Source organism: Gordionus sp. m RMFG-2023, chromosome 5, assembly GCF_954871325.1.
Source record: "Gordionus sp. m RMFG-2023 chromosome 5, tfGorSpeb1-WG-v2, whole genome shotgun sequence".
Classification (NCBI taxonomy): Eukaryota; Metazoa; Nematomorpha; class Gordioida; order Chordodea; family Parachordodidae; genus Gordionus; species Gordionus sp. m RMFG-2023.
Genome location: NC_088779.1, coordinates 25,912,728 through 25,935,417, shown reverse-complemented (window position 1 = coordinate 25,935,417; position 22,690 = coordinate 25,912,728). Strand labels below are relative to the sequence as shown.

The following is a 22,690-nucleotide window of genomic DNA, read 5'->3' as shown; positions in this document are numbered from 1 at the left end:
TTTTCTAAATTCTTAAATATACTCTTTTTTTCTAAATTCTTAAATATACTCTTTTTTCTAAATTCTTAAATATACTTTTTTTCTAAATTCTTAAATATACTCTTTTTTTCTAAATTCTTAAATATACTCTTTTTTTCTAAATTCTTAAATATACTCTTTTTTTCTAAATTCTTAAATATACTCTTTTTTCTAAATTCTTAAATATACTCTTTTTTTCTAAATTCTTAAATATACTCTTTTTTTCTAAATTCTTAAATATACTCTTTTTTCTAAATTCTTAAATATACTCTTTTTTTCTAAATTCTTAAATATACTCTTTTTTCTAAATTCTTAAATATACTCTTTTTTCTAAATTCTTAAATATACTCTTTTTTCTAAATTCTTAAATATACTCTTTTTTTCTAAATTCTTAAATATACTCTTTTTTTCTAAATTCTTAAATATACTCTTTTTTTCTAAATTCTTAAATATACTCTTTTTTTCTAAATTCTTAAATATACTCTTTTTTCTAAATTCTTAAATATACTCTTTTTTCTAAATTCTTAAATATACTTAAGATTTTTTTTAAATTTAAAAAAAATAATAAATAAAAAAAAATATTAAAAAAAAATAAATAAAAAAAAAATATTAAAAAAAAATAAATAAAAAAAAATAATATATGAAAAATTTCCCCATGATTTAATCTGTTACCTGGGATCTATATACTAGTGAAAATACATGATGCACGCTTCAACTCCTGGTGGGTGATGAAATTCTGGCGTGGTAATGAATGAATGAATTAATTTAACGAACCTTAATATAGATATTTAAATTAAGAGTTTCAACTATATCATAGTTTTAAAATTTTGATAGCTGGACAGATACTTAGGTAACATACTTATTTCAATCATTTAATTTACATTGAATAAAAACTTTATGATTTATCCATTACTAACATTGAAGGTAGAAAATATATACTTTGTTAACATATTTTATTTAATGCTTTCTAAATACTATATATATATACTTTACTCTCCATTAGCAACATATAAGAGCTATCATATTACAAATATATTTTTTAAATTATTTACTGAAGGTTCCAGCAAATATATATACTCACAACTAAGTTTAAATTATTTAGAGGATTGTAATATTTTTGATAAAAATTTCATAATATCTCAAAAATATTTCTTTGTATCAAAATTTTTTCACAATTTTGCTTTTTTTAACCTAATTAAAGCATCTGATACCCCTAATATTTATCTTCTTTTCATAGAGTGGCCTTATAGTTTATATATATATATATAAAGTGTTATGTTTATAAGATAACCTGTCAAGAATGATGGGAAATAGTAAATTTCCCTTTTATTTGATGATGGGTAATCAGAAATGTCTTCTATATTATTTGATAATGGATAAATCATAAATTAACCTATTTTATGAGGTGTGAATCAGAAATTTATCATTGTTTTGATGAGAGCTCATTTAAATTTCTTTATATTATTTTATAGGATATATTAATGAAGTATATATTGTTAGTACCTTCAATTTGAACAAATAATTGGAATATGTGAATCAATTCTCATGCCTGGCCCAGTGAGAATTTAGTTAATTCCTAACACAGCCATTTCTTGACCCAGACCAGTTTCAATATTATACTAAAGTTGTCTGATCTAGCCCAATTTTTAAATTTTTTTAAATACAAGATCCAAACATGTGTTGTTGAACTTAAATAAATAACAATTTATGATCTTGGGTAGTGGTTAAATTAAAGCACTATATTTTAGTGATCAAATATATATACAATTCATTTTTTTGTACAGCCTGGCCCAAAAAAATTCTCAGATGTATGGGCTTGGGACTGGTATTGCAGATATCTTTGAATGTCTTTATGTGCACAATATTAAATTATTTATAAATGTATTTTAATAAATTTATAATTTATAACCTAATAATTTAATTTTGCTAGATTAAGGTTTTATAGGTCAAAATATGTATTTAATATATTTCAAAGACCTGCACACCAGGTCCTAAGCCCAGGTCCACGGGCTGGCCATATTTTAATTTTTTAATACACTTGGGCCAGGTCTAAAAAAAATTTTTTTTAAAACTCGGGACAGGCCTGTAAGGGGTAAATGTAGGTCCTACATATTATTTTTAGACAATTACTTTCTTACAAATATGGAGTTATTTAGTGTGTGAAAGTAAAAGTTCATTAGATAAATATTATATACTAGCTGTAGCTGTGTTAACCCGTCAAGAATGATCTAGAATAACACATTTGGGTCATTCCATGTCAAATCAATCACTTTTCGGCCGACCCCTTTCGATTTCGATGAAAAATCGTAGGCTGGTTATATATGTTCCCATTAGATTATAAACAAAATTTTAGCGGATTGGCAACTATATTAGCGGAGATATTCGAGGTTAAAGGTCTAAAAAACGTCTTTTTTTGCTTTTTACTGATGTTAAATAACTAGTTTTTAATTTTAAACTAAATATGATCAAATATTGAATATAATATCAATAGCTAAGTTAATAATTGATGATTATGGCGAAAACATCAAAATTAATTTTTGATAAAATATGGGTCATCTTGAAAACTTGAAATTAATATTTCGAAATGTATATAATCTCCGATTTTTAATTTTTTTAAGAAATATTATCCGTTTACTATTTTTTTAATAATTTCTTCAACAATTAGCATGGCTGGATATTTATTTTTAAAAATTTTGCGATTTTTATACTTTTAAAAAAATAGATGGCGCTATATATAATAGTTTAAATATGTTAAAATTCATTTTTTTTATTGATTAAAAATATTTTAATGTATATATATCATACTAAATCGATTACAATGTCCATTATATATATTTATTTGTAATTCAGATCATAAATTTTTAAAATCTTCACAAATTTAGCCTAATTAAGATAGTTATAAATTAATTAAATCTTACTTCATCTAAAGGAATACAAAGCCCGGCTAGCTTGTGAGATTTCTTCAGGAGATAATATATATGTTTGACTGGTGGGAGTAGAAGGATTGACCAGCGAGAGAATATGAGATTTAGGCAACACAAAAATATCATCTTTCAGAGGAAATTTAAATGAGGCTGAAGGTCCACAAGGCTGTAAAAATCGGATTTTTACTTCTTCATTTATATCATTTTTATCGATTATATATCCTAACCACCATTTATCACCATATACACATGTTATATATCCATTAATATTTTAAAAATTAATTTTCTCATTTAAAAACTAAACTTGTTTTATATTATATTTTTTGGAATTGGAATATATTTTGGTTTTTAGTCTATTTTGATCACTGGGAATAACCCCGTGATTTTTTTGGGTCCCATGTATAAGCAGTGCATTAAATCTTTTACGAAGCTAATTCCTCTTCGATATATTCTTGATTGGATACATATTCCAATTGAATTCCATTAATATTTTCTTTAGCATAATTATATAATTCTAATGAGGTTAGGATTTGATTTTTATTTGGCCTTTGAAGACTAGCTCTGGCAACTAATCTTTTGATAGTTCCTCCGATACCGTCACTTGCATTTTTGCCGTGAGCAGTGGCAAAGAAATGCCATTCGGCAGGAATATTAAAATCGTATTTATGAAGGCATATGTTCAGAAAAATTTTGCGATTCTTGTATTGAGACGCGGCTTCATCTGAAAAATATATTATTTTTTCTGGTTTAGAATTAAATTTGGATAAAATAACAAAATTTATATTTTTTAATTCTTCTCCAGATTTATATGCTACAAATGGATGTATAGTGGCCTGCACGTTGTTCCAATGAAATCCCTGAACTTCATCTTGTAAAATGAAGGAATAATTCTCAGAATAATCTAGAATTGTTAAAAATTCCCCATCTTTTAAATTTTTCTACATTTGTCATTAATTTCACATTCTGATGAATGGCGCAAACACAAACAGTGTGTGTGCCACTAGCTCCAACTAAAATACAGTTTTTTGGTCTAAGTTCGGCAAATTTAGAGAATCCAATTGATATATTTGGGTATTCTTCCTTAAACATCTTGAATATTTATTTAAGCTTATTTAATATAAGTCTTTGGACTGATTCTTTCTCGCCTTTAACAGATCACAATCTTTTATTCCAGGCATGAGTCGGCTTATTTCATCAGAACTATAATTTTGTTTATTTTTATTGCTTAAAATTTTTTTCAAAATCTTCGAAATTTTCTTTATCTCTGGTTATTTTAATAATTTAAGATAATGACAATTTCATAACATTCTTGATCTTGATGGGTATGACTTAGTCTGGGGGGGGGGGTGGAGGGTTGGGGGTAGGCCTGGTAATTAATGTGATTTTCGATTTTTCCCTTAATAATTTTCCTGCACACCTTTAATCCTGCTTTTTTGTTAGTGTGCTAGTCGGATTTTTTAATTATTTTTAATTTACATTGAAATATTAAAAAAATTATTAAAATTTTTTATCCTGCGAATATCTCAGGGGAATAGGTTTACAAAGTTATATAATAGAATTTTATGATATATTATACATTAAAATATATTTAATCAATAAGAAAAATGAATTTTAACATATTATAACTATTATATATAGCGCCATCTATTTTTTTTAAAGTATAAAAATCGCAATATTTTTTTAAATAAATATCCAGCCATGCTAATTGTTGAAGAAATTATTAAAAAAATAGTAAACGGATAATATTTCTTAAAAAAATTAAAAATCGGAGATCATATACATTTCTAAATATTAATTTCAAGTTTTCAACTGACCATAAGATGACCCATATTTTATCAAAAATTAATTTTGAAGTTTTAGCCATAATTCTCAATTATTAACTTAGCTATTGATATTAGATTCAATTTTTGATCATATTTAGTTTTAAATTAAAAACTAATTATTTGACATCAGTAAAAAGCAAAAAAAGACGTTTTTTGGACCTTTAACCCCGATTATCTCCGCTAATATAGTTGCTAATGCGCTAAAATTTTGTTTATAATCTAATGGGAACATATATAACCAGTCTACAACTTTTTATCGAAATTGAAAGGGGTGGGCCGAAAATCTTGATTTTTTTGCTCATTTGACATGGAATAACTCATTTATCTTTTATTTGACGTTCTTGACAAATTATAGTATTATAAAAGGTGAAATTAGATTCTACTTCACGAAACTTAGAAGAAAATTCCAACTTCTATTTAAACTAAATGGATTTGATAATTAACTATAATATTATAAAATTTTTCGAATTTCCTGTTGTGGATCTTCAATCGATTTCTTTGTTTGGTAAGAATATTACCCCAAATCGACCTATTATTTTTAGAGGAGAACTAAAATTTGTTAGTAAAATGTAGTGTTGTTAAATGGCATGGCTCGATTTTTGAAAACGATCCCATTACGATTTTAGTCCAAATAATAATACGTAAGATTCGAGATTTGGAAAATAGAGGTCCAAACCTTTCTGATATCTATGTGCAAAATCTCCAAGCTTACATTATTCTTTTGGGTAAAATCAGGCCATTTTAGAAAATCGACCAAATCGGGCACTTTAATAACATTGGTAAAATGTCGCTTAGCAAAGCCCAATGGAATCTGAATGTTTCGAATTTACTGCTTTCCACATAATTTACTATCAAACTGGCCACTTTTACATCTGAAATTTATGATATCCCTTGAAATATTTTGATCATCACCACCTTGTAAAATGCCTAATTCTTATATTATATCACAAACTTGATTAATTTCATTACTAGTAAGACGCTCCCCTTGATATTGGGGTAAATAAACAGCATTGTTATTACGTGTATTTATATCGTTTTTTCTTTTTTTCAAACATATTTTTTTTATTTTTCTTCAGTTTTTTTAGAGTATTTTGACCAAGTCAAATACTCCTTCGGTCAATTGACTGAATTTGACCGGTTAATTGACGGACTTGCCAGTCCTGGTTATTACTATATAGTACTTAACAAAGTCAGTATCGTTTTATTATATTTTTCAAAATGTTAAAATTTTATTCTTATTTTCTTTGCAAAAATTTAAATCTAAAGAAATCAATTATTTTTTTAAAAAAATTGGCCCTTTTGTAGTGTCTATATGGCGTTTCATGTTATGCGCTTATATGCATTTAAGATTTAAATTTTTTTAAACTAGTTCCAAAATATTTATGGGTCTCTAAGTTAATAGATTCTGAAAGTAGATAGAGAAGATAAGAAATATCACTATTTTTCTGTAATTTCAAATACATGTTAAGTAAATTAATTTTCACTATTTTTATTCTAAGGATAATGGCAACTCAGTTCTCAATTTCTAACGATGTTGTAAGCTCGGCAGAACTAGATATATACGTTAATAATTTACTAACTTCCTTGGACTTTCGAGCTGTAACCGGACATTTCACTAGAGAACGTCCAACGAGTCAAGTAGATTTAAGTAAGTATACAAAATGTACCATTCCATCCAGAATTGCCATTTATTATGATGGATACTCAGTTGATCGTCCAAAAATTCGGCCTTTCCTACCATCCTTCACTAATTATCCTGATTCACAACTCATGATATTAAAAGGATCATTTAATCTGACTCATATAGATTCCGAAACTGCTCTATATTCAAATTTGAATACAATCATTATTGCGGAAGGTCATCCATCATTATTGATTTATGTGGACAGATTTTTGGATGATAAACATTCTATTGTTTGGAAATACCCCAAACAGACATTTCTTAAAAATCTATGGCCTGTAATTGGTGATGACTTGCTCAGTGAACCAACGACATATTTGTTGATTGGTAATATTACAGAAATCACAACTTTGGCTTACACGAAAAATGCACCCTGGCTATCAAAAGTTGTATCTGTACTTTATCTATTGTTCCCATATGTAAGAAATGCGTTCGAGAACTTATTTGTGCTCATACCTATGAGAGACTTCCAAACAATTTTTGAGGTGGCGCCAGTAAACGCTAATGCTGCATTTCTAGCTAACATTGAAAAGAAAATTCAATTGATGATTGCGTTGAGTTTATTAACTTTTGCTTATAAGCATGAAAATAAATTCTCAAGCCAATTATTTCTTCTTATCAAAGCAGCTTTATCTGGAACGAATTACTCAAAACTCACCCAACAGGATATTGATGTAGCACTTAGAGAATTTGGATTTAAACCTGATTCGAAACTTAAAATAATTGATGTAGTAATAGGACATGTTATCGCAGTTGATAAGACGAGGAAATATAATCCATTAGTCAAATACGTTGACACATTAACTCCCTCCATGCTTTATGAAGATCCAAGTTTTAACGTTTGGACCATTAAGATATTTGAACAAGCAAAAATGATATATTTCAATCATCATGGCCAAACTATCCGATTGGGGGTCAGTGTAGTAAATGCGTTAGATATAGATGAAAAAACATTGCCACTCGAATGGCAAATTGAAATAAAGTATCTTAAATCAATAGAGCAGTCATTATCAGAATCACCTTATATCGGATTACAAAATAATCTCCCTGAAAAATTTATAGTTGCAAGAGCTCCAAGAATGTGCCTTTTTGGAGTCTTATTTCTTGAATCTTGTTTTGGATCAGAGGGAAAGTCAAAATTTCAACATTATAAAAAATCTCTCTATGATCACATCCCTTCACGAGAAAAATCTCTTTTCCCTATATTATTTGATACTTTTCTTCCGATGCAAGATAACGTAATCGCCTGTTTTATAAAAGGACTTGGTATAAGGAGAGCACAGCAATTAATGGCCACACTATCTAAAGAAAAAACTGAAGCTATTTATTGCGCACTTCATCAAGAAGCTAAAGATAAAAACATTCCTGACCATGAAATGGGTCAATGGTATACCCATACAAAATCTGCCACAAGATTGGATACAATGACAGGAACAGTTAAAGAACTAAACAAAAAAGTGGATGAATATTTAGAGGAAAAACTATTGCATCATCGAATGAAACTAGAAAAAGAACCGAGTGCAGAAAAACGGAGTATTATGATTGAACAATTATCGAAATGGGAGGAAGGTATAAGAGAGAATATCTCACACATAGAAACGATAGATAAACAAAAACTTTTTACCAAGTCATTGATTATTCCTTCGCCAAATTTGTTACCGCCAACCTTGGAAACCCCACAGATTGTACGAGGAAACCAAGCAGACTTATTAACTATTCCCCCTAGTGGATAAACATTATTCTATTTTATAAGTCATTTAAAATGATAATAATTTATAATTTATATTATATTGCATTATTTTGTTTATATATTAGAATTTTTACCGATATCAATATTGCACTTTTATTTTAAGTACGATACCAATAGCTTAGATTACTTTTTGTATAATATTTTTATTTTTGATACTTTTATATCTTATTTGTTAATCATTTTTACAATTAAATAAAGATGGTCTATTTTTTATTCCCTTTTTATAAGTTTCCTAAGTAGTTTATATATAACCAAAAAAAGGCTTTCTTTCTTTACAAAAAATGACTGAATTCAAATATTAATAAGAAATATTTTAATGAAATCTATTTTCTTTTTAAATTTCTTTTAAATGATGCACAAATTATTATGAGATTTCATAATATCTTCAAGGTCTTTATATCGCGAAATTGGCAGCGGCTCTGATCGAGCCGGTTAAGAAAACTTACTGCCTACGCCGAGTTAAAGCTCCTTATATAAGAGTGTGGCAATATATTCTATAATTTTGTCTAAAATTGTCTACTATTATAATTTGGCACTGTCGCCTCTCAACTATCGTTTGCTGCTGATTTTGGATAATTAAATAGTTGCTATAAAACAAGGTAATCATATTCATAATGTTTTACGATAATTCGCCCTTTTCCACAGTCATACATTGGGTAGTTACGAAGGGAAACAATGGAGTTGATATCATCTTTTATATAAAATTGATAAATCGAGATTTTATCCAAAAAATATTACCTAAGCTTTGGGATATCGTTAAAAGTGGGGTCAAATTGTACCACCTACAGGCAAAATTTCAATTAAATTATTTAAAAAATAGATTAATTAGGCTAAACTTATAGGAAATTTAATTTTTTGCCGCGATTCAGATATTCAAAAGATAAATTGATGTAAGAATTTGACCACAAATCTTTTTAAATTTGGAAATAGGATTTTGTCTCTTTCATTTTTCATTGTTTATACTATACAATGACAATGGTGGCTAAATAATAAATTATTAAAAATAATTAACGAAACACAAAATATAAGGATCAAATATTTTTGAACTGCGTTCTCAGATCCTATAGCCTTGTTTGAGATTCTAATCGAGTGTATTACTTAAAAAGTTGGTTTGCGAAAAACAATCTATTTTGCTTAACGAAAGTTTATATTACTAATATTTTAGGGAGAGTAAGGCGGGGAAGGGTTGGGGGAGGGGGAGTGCGAAATTTTTTTTATTAGGAATATGAATAAATTCTTTATATTATATTTTAAAAATAATATATAAATTTCCATCAATCTTTCATTACTTCGTTTTCTTTGCGCTCTATTTTTTGAAAAGATTTCATTCGCCTATCGATGATTCCTTTTCTATATTTTGGTATATACAGTCTCTGAATCCAATCTGATATCGAAGATTCATTAATATATATGAACATTAAATTTGGAGCCGGATCGATCCACCTATTTTCACCGATACGATCCTATTAATAGCTCAAAAACCTATCCCGATATTTTTTATTCTAATCCACCTTACGGGTAGACATCATGTATGGGATCTATATACTAGTGAAAATACATGATGCACGCTTCAACTCCTGGTGGGTGATGAAATTGCACTTCGTGCAATTTCTGGCGTGGTAATGAATGAATGAATGAATTATGCACATTTCAAAACAACATTTTTTTCCCCGTCTTATAAAATTTCAATTAAATATAAAATAATTTAAAGCTCAACTCTCGTTAATGGAAATTTGATAAATTTAATTTAAAATCTAAAAGGATATTTGATGCAATTGTCATAAACATGCTGTTTAAAATGTAATCAATATAAGTAAATTATAGCAAATAACATAATGCATTATGTTTTTGTTAATTGCTTACCTGAAATAGCAAGTATAAATGGTGTAAAAAAGATAGGGCAATATTTTAAGCAATCTGCATCAAACAGTAAGCTAAGCCACTTCATTAGGCAAGATATAATGAGATGGAACTCTGTATATATCATGAGGCAGTTTCTCAAAATCATATGATGAAATACAAATTTACCTGCTTAACAAACACGAATTAAATAGATTAGCTACCATTGATCTAAGTATCATATACCAGTTAGATCACTATTCGAAGTATGCTCTGATAAACTGAGCGCATATTCTCATCCCATATGTTTATTGATGAAAACAAAAATTAATGAAATTTTGTCCACCTTCAGAAGGTGATACAGTAATAAACAAAATTCTAAGAAACAAAACAATATCTCTTTTAAAGGAAAGATTTATTATGCAGCCACTACATAAGGTAGGATTAATTCTAAATTTCAAAAGTCTAAAGTTTTTAGCAAACAATGAAGTAACTTTTCTAATCCATCCTGCAAATAAATACCGCATATTTTAAAGGAAGCATTTAAAGAATTTATAGATTATACTATTACTGGAGGCTACAAACATCTACCGAAGCAAGTTGTGAGGTTTTTAAGATTCGTCTTTCATAAAACAAATAAAAATATTTTGATGTTTTGGAAGCAGGAAAATTAATCCTTTTTTTTTTAGAAAAAAATTGCTAGTTAAATTATACCAGCCTCTGAAAGTTCGGCCAGTGATTATTTTTTCTATAACAAATAGCTTATTATATAGGAAAGACGAATTAAATTAAAATCAAAAAAATATAGTAATTCTTTTTTTAAATTTTGTTTGTTATTAATAAAAAAACTATGATAAAGTATAAATAAAAGTTTTGGCATTTAGAATAACAATTTAAAAACCGTGATTTTTTCGATCGTGGTCAAAATATTAATTTTCTTGAGCGGGCGGGTAGGGTTAAATTTTTTTAGTAACAAGCGTGAAAGGGCGTGAATTTTTTTTGCCACCGTGAGCGGGTGGGTCATGAATAAAAAATAAGACCCGTACCCACCTCCAATAGTGATGCCTAGTTTTCGGGGGGTAATAACGCAACTCAAGGAATCTAAATTTAAAGATTTTTTTTTAATTGGTTGAAATATATTTAAAATTAAACAAGTAGGATTAAAGGATAGAAAGATTTTGGTGTTAAGGTATATTAAAATTGGTTTTTACTAAAATTTAAACATTTTTATTAATAATTTGCCAAAATGACAAAAGTTAATCATATTAAAAACGCTCTTCGTTTAGTAATGAAAAATAAATGTCTCCTAACTTTTTTTTAAAACTAAGTTTTTATTAATAATTAAAAAACAACAATTTCTGAATCAATCATATATAAACGAATAATTTTATTTTTTAAAAAAGATCTTCTACTGAGAGATTCTCAGTTTAGTCAAAATAAATCAATTATATTTTAAGAATTTTTTAAAAAGATATTAACATTTTTTGAATCCTCTTGAAGTAAATGATTTTATATTCATTTTTTTAAAAATCAAAGCCATTTTAATAGGGGATTCTTAGTAGTGATCTGCATCGGGCCTAATTTTTCAAGCCAGGCCAGGCCCGAACCCGAAATTTTTTTAAAGTTTTGCCGGCCCGAAATTTATTTTAAAAGAATTAACAGGCCCGAATTTATTTAAATATAGAAATTAATTTTATTATTACTTAAAATAAAAGACATGTTATATAGCGTTTAGTTTCAATAAATTAAATCAAAAATTTTTATTTTACATAAAAAATCGATAAATTTAGATATATTTAATAAAATTTCCAAGGTCCAACCTGACCCAAAATTTTTTTAAAAAACATTAGGCCTGGTCCAAACCGAATATTTTAAATAAAATTAGACCCGAGCCGGCCTGAAGCCCGTTTGGGCCAGGCCCAACTTTGCAGATTTCTAATTCTTAAGTCAAAAAAATTTTTTTTAATTTAATATTAACATTTCCCATTTTCTTAATCCTCTTGAGTTATATATGATTCTATTTTTTTAAATTTGAGCCTCTTCCATATGGAATTCTACGTTTAGTCATATTTTTTTAGGATTCTATATTTATTTATTTTTTAAATTTGAGCCTTTTTAATAGGGGATACTTAATTTAGTCTTAGTCATAAAAAATAGTGTTTTTTTTTAAATCCCACTAATTTAAAAAAATAAAAATTTCAATTCAACAATTTCAAAATCACATTGAAAAGATAAACATATATCTATTTTTTTACAATATTCTAAACCATAATCCATATTATTTTATATATGTCTTTCTTTAATAGCAGATTCTTAGTCTAAGGGAATTCTTATTTATTTTAGTCATGCTCCTTTTTTAAACTTTTTTAGAAAAATTTTAATTATCCATATTATCAAAAAAAATTAATAACATACTTTTTAAAAAAATACATATTGTTTCCAATGACATATTGTATTAGAGAGGAGGGTTAACCATTTATAATTCCAATTATAAAACACATAAATAATAGTGAAAATTTAAGAAGTAGGTAAGCATTTATTTAAAGAATTTAATAAAGGTTATAAATTTATTACAGAACATATAAAATCATTAAAATTATTGTAAATAATAATGGAAGGAATTTGTAATTGCCTTTAATATCAAATTTGTAAAATATTAATCAACATCTTCCTCGGCAATTGTTGTGGAAAAATTACTACTTCCAAATATTTTCTAAATAATCAAAAATTAATTTAAATGTGAAATTAACTAATTACTTTATGAGCTTGTGGTAATTTTTGGACTAGAAGAAAAAATATTTGTGGTGGTAATGTTTGTTCCAGAACTTTTAATAATTGTTTTTGTTGGCCACACACAGAGACGGCAATGGATAAATGGTCAATTCCATTTTCGAGATCACCTATAGGATAATATGTTAATTATTATAAAATTCAAATTACCTATAGCTAATAATTCTTCTCCTTTGGTTACTTCCTGAATAAAAAAAGCTTGCATAGCCTCAGGATCCTTAAAGTCTGGAATATTCAACTTATTTTCATTCTCTTTTTCAAGCTTTAATTTAGTTCTTTCTTTTTAAAAAAAATTATAAATTTTAATAAATATTTTACTTTCTCTTAATTTATTCTTGAAATTAGGATCACTCCTTCTTTTTTTATCAAAATATACGCAGTATCCTACAAATAAAGCACCACATACACCAGCAGTCATTTTGATAACCGAAGAATTTACTGAACTGATTAAAAACGCCATTTAAATTTAGCGTATGAATGGATTAATAGGAACGCCTATACGGCCTACACAGTGTTGTGCTGATTTATTTCAAAAAATTTACAAATTTTTTAATTGTTTATAAATATAATCAACTAACTTGTAAAAATTGATAAGAATATTTATATGAAAAATTTTTGTGCGTGTTAAATAATTTTATTTGTATAATAAAATCAAAAATATGGAAATGTTTTTCGTCAAATCTGGTCAACACTGTATATCACATTAAAATAAATTTCATGTAATCAAGAGCATAAAAATTATTCATGGTTCTTAATCGTTATCCTAACATTGCCAAATTGTCTAACACAATATGTGTTGAAATTATTTTGTGCTTTACTTTTAAAAATTCTTGTAGTTTCTCATATTAGATATCTCAATATTGTTTTGTTTTTACAATTAATGGTATTTCATGTTTAGTGTCAACATATTTATTGTAAGATTTATTTTAATAATGAGGTAATTGTTCATTATAACGTAATTATATTTACTACTAAAGATCCTTTGTATTTTTGAATTTCATTATTATAATAATAGTTATTTTTAAATATATATCTCATTTACCATACTCTTAATTGTAATAATGTTTATTTTCCATATGATTTTTATCCTAAAATGACAATATTTTATTATACTATTTTAAATCAATTTATATGAGAAATAGGTATATGTTTTTACATAAATATATGATGAATTACAAAACTATATCTGATAAATTTTTAATTATCATAAACTTAAAGATTGAAATTATAATATAGAATAAAATGTTCGATTCAAATAATTAATATAACTTTTGTTGAATATTAATTTATTTAAAATTGGTATCTAATAAAATGTAGTTCAATATATTTATTACTCCATACCATATTATAAAGAAATCGTTTTCTATACTAGTTGTTTTTAGTATCTGAATATCAAATCCACTTTATCCTGTTGTTCCTAATGTATATGTACCAAATCCAATGACTTATCCATGTATTTTTAAAATAAATAAAATAAATTTTGTTATCTACTAATTTTCAGGCTTTACTATTCTTGCTGCCACCATAAAGGATGGACAGGGATTATAATGTATAATACTTTTTATTATAGGAATTATATTTATTTTATATTACATTATGATTTTAATAAAATATCAATCTAAGATAAATGTATAGATATAAATAAAAAATATAAATTTAAATTACAAAATAAAAAGTTTTTCCTTTAAGATGTTGAGTTAATAAGTGAAATATAGAATAAATTTATATCCGAATGTTAGATGTTAAGTTAATGAAGTAAAACTTTTTATATGAATATGGAATTTTAATATATTAAATTATTACGATAAATGGTAAAGTTATTCCTTAATTTAAATAAATAATATTTTGTAATATTAAATAATTTAATGTTTCTGATATTGCAACATTTATATTAATACTTAAGAAATTATTACCTAACACCTAAATTTTTATCTTTGCATCTGTTACTTTCCAATCAATTTTCAACACATTTCTTTTTAGTATATGCTATTAAATAATTTTAATGTCAATTAAAATAATTCAAATGAAAACTCTGTTATTCTTTATAGGAAGTTTTTTTGTAACATCTTTAGTCATTGGAAATGCCTTTTACCAAAAAAAACAATTTTACCCAGCTATAGTATACCTTACCAAATCTAATCCAAGCTTAGCTGTAAATAAGATTTCAATTATAATGAATATATATTAATATTTAGATAATATATTTGCAAATATTTGTCTTTGCACTAGCTCTGGTCAAATTCACTAAAACTTTATACTTTGGCCAACTAAGACCAGCTGAAGTTGAAGTAATTATTTTTTTAAATATTTTATTTTTTTAAGATAAATATATATATTTAACACATAGTTTTCAGTATAAATGTAAATAATGTATACCATATCATTATTTGATATATGAATTTAGATTTAAGTTTTATTATTGATAATTAATTAAATATAAAAATATCAGAACCTATAAAAGCAGTAAAATATTTTGAAAAAATATACTAATAATTATTACTCTGATTTTTATTTTACCATGAAATAATAAATATTCAAAAAACATTTTTTATATAAAAAATATATATCTTTTTATTTACTTATACCCTTATTTTTTCAAATTAGCATATAATGGAAAAAGGATGGTTTGCCATTACAGAGACTTGCTTAGCCTTTACCTTGTTTAGAGATGAATTTACACCACGATTTATTGCACTCTTTGGTTTTTTACTTGTTGTAAAATGTTTTCATTGGATTGGGGAAGAAAGGGTAGATTATGTAAGTTTTATGGACATTTATCAAATTAATTGAAAGCAAATGTGCAATGCAGGAGTTGATTTTCATTATACATATAAGAATTGTCATCCCTTTTTTTTTATAAAATCATATGTATGCTTCTGAAAAACTTGAAATGAATTTAAAAGATTTGAAAATAGTAATTTGATACAATAAAATATTCAATATTTCATCTATTATTTTCACTATTTTTAGTTGGCATATTTATTTATTTCAATTTATACAATTGGAAAATTCAAATTATTAAGACCGAATATAATATGGTTTAAAAATAATAGCTATATAAACCAGTATGTAAATCACATAAAAATATTAAATTAAACATTTTATATTGATTTAATGTTAATCAAAATATCATTCATTGTAGAAAATTTAATCTTTTTTGTGATTGCACCAATTTTTTAATAATTTGTTCTGTGTTGGGGATTAGATCTCGATGAGTAAAGCTAGTCAAATCAATCGATTTTAATACTTTTACGTTTTTATATGGATTGAGGGAGGCCTGGCTGAGGCTCATCTTCTGTTTGTCTACATTCGTCGTCCATATTTGGGGAAACTATTTCCGGGTTTAAATCATTGATAAAATCGAATTCCGATCATTTCAATAGAAAAAAAAAGTTCCCCATCATTTTACATAACCAATAGTTTATCATTCATTTTTTTTAAACGTGGCATTTATAATATGTTGAATCGCTCTGAAGGTGATTTTATTATAATTAGATATTTAGAATACAATGAAAATTAATTTTAAAAAAATTTTTTTTATTTCTGGAGGATCCCATATTTTGGATTTTTTTTTTAAAGGATCTTCAATCTCGATTATCGATATTTCGAATACCTAGTGTTGTTAAATAGCTCGACTTCGCAGATTTCTAAACTAAGATTTTGGTCAAAATGATATTACCCAAGCCTCGATTTGCCGTTTAACTCACCTCCCACCATTTGAAAAAAAATATCCATAATTTTATCTTTTTAAAACGAGTTTCATTAAACATTCTTAAAATTGAAAAAAATATATATGCATGCGCATATTAATATCTTCGTAAAAAGATTTAAGTTAAAAAAAAATATTTATTTGCTTAATAATTTTGTGTTGTCCCATCCCAAAATTTGCCTTGGAGGAATGAAAATGAAGGAATTAAATAGTATATTTTAATAAGATGGTTATTTAAAAAATTGGAACATAACTAAGACTAAGGCCTTATCGAATTGTTTGATAAATTGAGCATTGGTAGTAATTATAAAGAGAAGAAATATAATTAAAACTTATAAATATATTGTAGTTATGAATTATACAAAGTAGTTTTAAATATAGTTATGCGGAATCTATAGTAAGCGCGCTATGTCCAAGTTTTGCGTTATTTAACGCTATCGAAATCACAGCTGATTCTTCACTGCGATAATGTAATAGATAATGCTAAGATAGAGATAATTATTTCACATGATATGTCAGAAATGTCATAATTTTAATTTATTTATTTTTTATCGCAACATATGTTTTTCAAATTTTATCATAGCGTTATCATCATAACGCTCCATATTTATAAATTTTACCTATTTTTGGCTTGATTTTGTGAATAACTCACCGCCTGAACATCGTTACTATAAATTCGTTCCTTCTGAAACACTTTTTTACTAAAATATGAGAATTATTTGAAATTCATATAACTACTAATAGACGATAAAATTTTGATGTGAGAAAACGTTTATAATATATTTTTGGAATTCATATTTTACAGCACTCTATTGGCATGGCATGCTATATATTTAACATATGCCCTAAAATAACTCTATATTGTCTTGTCTTTAGTTATGTCTCAATTTTTATAAATAATTTATTGAATTAATCTAATCTGATAATATTAATTTAATTTTATAGATGGAACGAAGTCCAATCATTACTATACTATTCAAGATCAGAATGATAGGTTTGTTACATTACACACATACACACACAAAAGGATTTTTATACATTATGTCGATTTGATAAATGTTATTATGCTATGAATTAAACTCATAAAAGCCTTTTTAACATAAATGATATAGCCCTGATAATCACGCTAACCGCCATAGATACCTTTTTCGTTAACATGGCCTATTACGAGACCATCATGAAAGGAGCAAGTGTTCAGTTAGTCTTTGGGTTCGAGGTATAATCATGTCAATTTCTTTACTTATATTAAAAATTAAAACTTCTGATTAAGATTCAAATTTTTCATGAATATTATTTACTTTCCTTATAAGATATCATTAAAAAAAAGTTTAAAAAAGGATTTTAAGTTAGTTTTTCTTTGAGATAATGTAATGATAACATAATAACAACTAACCGGAAAAATATGGATTTAGCAGAACTATTAGTGGTTAATTTCTTTATTTTTTTCCCTTACCTCCCATATATTTTATTTCTTCCATATAGGTTGGGTAGATCGCAAACTCGTGTACGTAGCATAGCAAATAAAATATTAACTATAAATTTTTTTTTTATAAATATAAAAGATAAATATATTTTTTTAATATGTTTATTTATAGTATGCCGTACTTTTTTTGTTGATACTGAATATTCACATCAAATTCACGTTACACCTGGTCGATTTGAGAAGCGTCACGCCTTGGGAAAACAAAGCTACTTATCTCCTATTCCTGGAACTCATCATGGGTAAAGTGATAATCATGTTTTTGGGACTTTTTTTGACCCGTCCAACATTAATGTACCTTCGTATAATTTTTAATCTTATAAAAATTTGTCATTGAAAAATTCTACTCGTTCTGATCTCCCAAATTACAGCATTTTTAATTTAAAAAAATCTTCAATCAATATGTGCAAAATTTTAATCTTAGGGTCACGGGTCAGAAAAGATTTTTTTTTGATTTATCCTGGAAATCACCATATATAATAAATAGATACCCACAAGCCCTGACCAAAATCTGACCATTCCTTCAAAATCAGTGTCATTTAAAAAAAATAGTGTATTATATCAATTAATCGATTGGAAAATGATATCATTGAATGTTTAATTTTCTTTTTTAAACCAATTTCTTAAATACAACCAAAAATAAATAAACGAAAAACAAATATTTCATTATTTTTTGATATTCAAAATAAAGCATTTTTTTATAAACCTCCTTTTTATAATACTACCTGACAACATTTGACCTTGAAATTTAAACTCAATATGAACCCAAAATTAGTATATTTAATGTCATAATTAATTCGTAAATATAACATTTTTAGAATATGAGCCATATTTTTAAACCTTAGTCTAAATTCCTTTTTATAGTTAAAATCAGTATATATGCTTAATATAGAATCCAACAACTTTGTTCAACGATAAATTAAATTTTTTATTAATGCATTCCCTTAACGGCGCATGCGCAGGCTTTCTCAGAGTGGTGCTCTACCTAGCTTTCCTCCTTGTCATGATGAGGCTCCACACGTTTCCTTTATTCGCTGTGCGGCCCATGTACATGGCATTCAAAAAGCTGAAAGGTACCGCCAAGGATCTAATCATGTCTAGGAGGGCCATAAACTACATGAACACGCGCTATCCTCATCCGGATCCCACTACTGATTTCCCAGGTTCCGCTTCCCAAGGCTTAGCGGGAGCTCAAAACCTCGAAAGTTCTCAGACGTCGCAAGAAGGCGTTGATGCAAAAAACGCTGGAGATGTACCTGGGACCTCTACCACGTTTTCTGGTTAAATTAACATAAAACCCACTTTATTTAATTTTTTCTTTTGTAAGATGTAAGTCTCAGAGGATTTTTTTTATTGGTTAAAATTCGAAAATAATTACGAATATATTTGAATCCATTTATAATAGTAAATGGTAATATATTTGATCTTTATAAATATAATTTTGTTTATGAATTTAAGATTTTTAGTAAAGTTAGACACAATCAATCGCGGTAAATTGTTTTATATATTTAATAACTTATTATATAAAAATATCAACGTTAATCATTCATTAACCTTAAATAATCTATTAACTTGTTTTTTAAACATAAAAATTTGGAGGATCTTATCGGAAATATATTCTTGCACGTGTAGAAGGATTACCCATTTCAGACAATAACCTTTTAGGGAATTTTTAATTTGACCTAAATTTATCAACAAAATTGTATTTATTCAAGAAATTATTATATATGGGAAAATGTAAATTTTTTAAAATAGACTATAAACTAGAGGACTCAAATGGGCGGTTTTTTAAACAAGAGGCCTGCCCCTCCATTGTTTTATATTTTTTTTAACTCACCCGCCCATGATATTTACTGGTAAAAATACCATGGTATTCATTTTAAAAAATTTATGTTTTATATATTCATCGCTTGCAAATCAAAAAAAAACTCTTAGAAATTGGATCAAAGTTTTATTTCGTAATTTATATCAACTCTTTTATTTTCTATATTCAGCACTCCTGTGCATAATATGCCGTGAGGAAATGAAACCCCAAGCCTACACAGCTTGCAAAAAGCTTCCGTGTTCCCACATTTTCCATTCATCCTGCCTTGCCGGATGGTTTAGGCGTCAACAGACTTGTCCCACATGCCGACTCGACGTTTTAAAGGCCCCGCCAGCCCCTGTAATCCCCGCTGGATCTTCCTTTTCTCCTCAAAATGCTAACGGTGCTAACCCAGAAACTATGCTACGTAACGCCTACCCATACTTTAATCCAGGATACAACCCACAATTATATCCTTTACCTCCTAATTTTAATCCTGCCCCGAATTTTCTAAACTTTACTCCGAACGTTAATGCAAACACAATTAACCCAAATTCTTATGGCTATCAATTTATGCCTACCCCACCTTTTCTACCTCCTCCACCATTTTTTTGGCCCTTCCCTCCCAGGATGGAATTTAATATTCCAACTAATGACTCATCGCCTGCAGCAGAATCAGTCCCTGGTACGTCATCGTCTCAAACGACAAATCCCACAGGTTATTTTTTATTAAAGGATTTGAATAAATTTAATTGAAACATTTAGACTAAAGTCCATAAACTTGGTACATGAAGCCTCCCCACCCCCCCCCCCCCCAACGACCTAAAATTTTTCAATAACCTTTTTTTAGCAGTACCTCTGCCGAGTTGATAAAAATTTTATGGGCCTTTCGGATTCATTCACTCATCCTTAAACGACTTAACTTATATTTATAATCATTCTTTTTCAGATGCTCCTAACCCCAGCTCATTTTCTAATCCCGGATTTATCCCTTCTTTCCCTACACCCCCTAATCTGGCTTCCTTGTCCGAGGAAGAATTACGAACGATGGAAGGGAACGAGAAAAGGAATCTGGAGAACAGAATTCAGTGTTTAAGGAATATACAGATACTTTTAGACTCCGCCGTTATTCAAATGCATCAATACACGACTGTCGTGACTAATTTAAGAAGTCCTGATAGTACTAATAATAATGATCAAATCTTTGGCAGAAACATTTCAAAGTATAAACATTTAATTATCTTATTAACGATTAGCTATGAAGTAGTAAATAAAGTCGAACTATGAAAGTATCAAAGTTTGCAAAAATATTGTAACAAAAATGTTAATCTTAAAACCCCTTTTACACAATATTAATTATGATTATTAAGAATTTTGCGATAATTTAAATATTTTTATTAAAGTAAATTCAGTTATTAATAAATATATAATATTATTTTAAGTGACGCAACATCCAACAGATCCTCAAAACCTTCCGTTATTACCGATGTTAACAAAAAGGACGAAATTTCGACGGCAATAACCAAAGGTGTGCCTTTCTTAATCTTTAATTTAATAAATTATTTTTCTTTCGATTGACTAATAATATCATTTTTTGGGGGATGAACAGGTATTACGAAGGGTCAAATGCTTGATTTGACTAATATTTTTTTTTAAGAGATGGGTATAAGATTAGATTAACATAGGGGCCACCATTTTCTTAATTAAAATAATTAGTCACTTGCTTCACGTTTATTTTATCCACTTACCACGCGGAAGAAAAGATTTATATATAGTATGAATGATAAATTAATTACAACTATTTTATTTTTTTCAAGATACCACTACTTCTATAGGAAATACTGATCCAGAAATCAGAAAAAGACGTTTAGAAAAATTGGAGAAAACTACTTCTTAAATTAAACGCGAATTTGATTCATTTTTTTTAATATTTATTTTATCAAATAAAAATATCAATTATTTTTATACAGGAATAATATAAAATATTTATTTTTTGGATATTTAAAATAAATCCTATGTTTTGATAAAATATGTGGTATATGTAATTTAGTAAAAGTTTTTTTATGTATATTTTTTTTTCTTCAATGATTGGCCATATTGCAAACTATAATTTAATGATTTTTTTTTTGAATTTAATTAAAAATCGGATATTTATTTGGTTTATATAGATGTTAATAAAATTAACTATCTGAAAATTGTTAAAATTCTTTACCTTGTTTTAGATCCCTGTCTGATTTTTCAATTCGGCTGTATCCATGATATAAAAATTGGGAAAATATTTATAAGTGCACCAGAAAAACAAATTAATTTAAAATTTTGCCGAGGTTCCAGTTAATTTTTAAAATATTTATAGGTATCTGACTAATTCGGAGAGACGTCCAGTCATTTTAGCCTGTCAAAAACTTCAGGGGAGGCATACATGTGATGTACTCAACAAAACCTTAACTGCTATTTTTAAGGAGTATCACATACAAAATAAAAATGTTCGCGCAATAACAGATCACGCAGCAAATTTTTAAAAGGCATTTCAGTATGCCTAAATTTTTAGATCTTCATATTCGTTAATGGAGGAATAGTGATATAGATGTTGAATATATCTAAATAGAAGATATAATATCTTTTTTCGGGTTATCCCCACTTAAGATGTTTGCGTCAAAATTTATATCATCCAATAAATCTAATATTAAATTATTTATTTATATTTTTTTAAAATTTATAACTTTTTATTTCAATATAAGATCAAATTAAAATACCATAAAAATTAAAAAACTATATAATAAAAAATACAATTTTATAATTGAGTTCCCTAAAAGGAAGTATAATTATGTCTAAAAATTTCTGTTTGAATTTTTTGTCGTATATATAGAAATTC

General features: G+C 26.8%; 3 protein-coding genes across 5 annotated transcripts; 2 read left to right on the top strand and 1 right to left on the bottom strand.

Moving 5' to 3' along the window:
- Positions 1-631: 631 nt before the first annotated feature.
- Positions 632-8,371, top strand: LOC135929454 (uncharacterized). Of its 3 annotated transcripts, none has more exons than XM_065466044.1 (2): positions 632-762; positions 6,265-8,371. In XM_065466044.1, exon 2 carries the CDS (start codon positions 6,269-6,271, stop codon positions 8,177-8,179), a length of 1,911 nt encoding a protein of 636 aa, XP_065322116.1. In that variant the 5' UTR covers positions 632-762; positions 6,265-6,268; the 3' UTR covers positions 8,180-8,371. The 3 variants fall into 3 exon arrangements, with proteins under 3 accessions (XP_065322116.1, XP_065322115.1, XP_065322117.1); XM_065466043.1 differs by having other exon boundaries at positions 748-868; positions 6,265-8,370; XM_065466045.1 differs by lacking the exon at positions 632-762 and adding an exon at positions 858-942.
- A 4,179-nt stretch (positions 8,372-12,550) lies between these two features.
- On the bottom strand, positions 12,551-13,302 carry LOC135929803 (mitochondrial import receptor subunit TOM20 homolog). Its single transcript, XM_065466524.1, has 4 exons — positions 13,144-13,302; positions 12,976-13,104; positions 12,793-12,935; positions 12,551-12,748 (listed from the first exon to the last, which is right to left on the bottom strand). Exons 1-4 carry the CDS (start codon positions 13,283-13,285, stop codon positions 12,692-12,694), a joined length of 471 nt encoding a protein of 156 aa, XP_065322596.1. The 5' UTR covers positions 13,286-13,302; the 3' UTR covers positions 12,551-12,691.
- A 1,494-nt stretch (positions 13,303-14,796) lies between these two features.
- LOC135930567 (E3 ubiquitin-protein ligase synoviolin B-like) lies at positions 14,797-21,921 on the top strand. The gene is made up of 11 exons (XM_065467393.1): positions 14,797-14,977; positions 15,021-15,113; positions 15,430-15,582; positions 17,480-17,528; positions 17,647-17,750; positions 18,130-18,256; positions 18,977-19,294; positions 20,009-20,536; positions 20,768-21,041; positions 21,261-21,346; positions 21,636-21,921. Exons 1-11 carry the CDS (start codon positions 14,828-14,830, stop codon positions 21,713-21,715), a joined length of 1,962 nt encoding a protein of 653 aa, XP_065323465.1. The 5' UTR covers positions 14,797-14,827; the 3' UTR covers positions 21,716-21,921.
- The last annotated feature ends 769 nt before the right edge of the window (positions 21,922-22,690 follow it).

Bases quoted from the DNA above. Each gene is read 5' to 3' on its own strand.
- LOC135929803 (XM_065466524.1), bottom strand. From the start codon at position 13,285: ATGGCGTTTTTAATCAGTTCAGTAAATTCTTCGGTTATCAAAATGACT. The intron at 13,105-13,143 runs GTAAAATATTTA...TTTTTTAAAAAG, and splicing joins CAAGAATAAATTAAGAGAAA to AAAGAACTAAATTAAAGCTT. The intron at 12,936-12,975 runs GTAATTTGAATT...ATTATCCTATAG, and splicing joins AGAAGAATTATTAGCTATAG to GTGATCTCGAAAATGGAATT.
- LOC135930567 (XM_065467393.1), top strand. From the start codon at position 14,828: ATGTCAATTAAAATAATTCAAATGAAAACTCTGTTATTCTTTATAGGA. The intron at 17,529-17,646 runs GTTTGTTACATT...TAAATGATATAG, and splicing joins ATTCAAGATCAGAATGATAG to CCCTGATAATCACGCTAACC. The intron at 19,295-20,008 runs GTTAAATTAACA...TTCTATATTCAG, and splicing joins GACCTCTACCACGTTTTCTG to CACTCCTGTGCATAATATGC.
- LOC135929454 (XM_065466044.1), top strand. From the start codon at position 6,269: ATGGCAACTCAGTTCTCAATTTCTAACGATGTTGTAAGCTCGGCAGAA.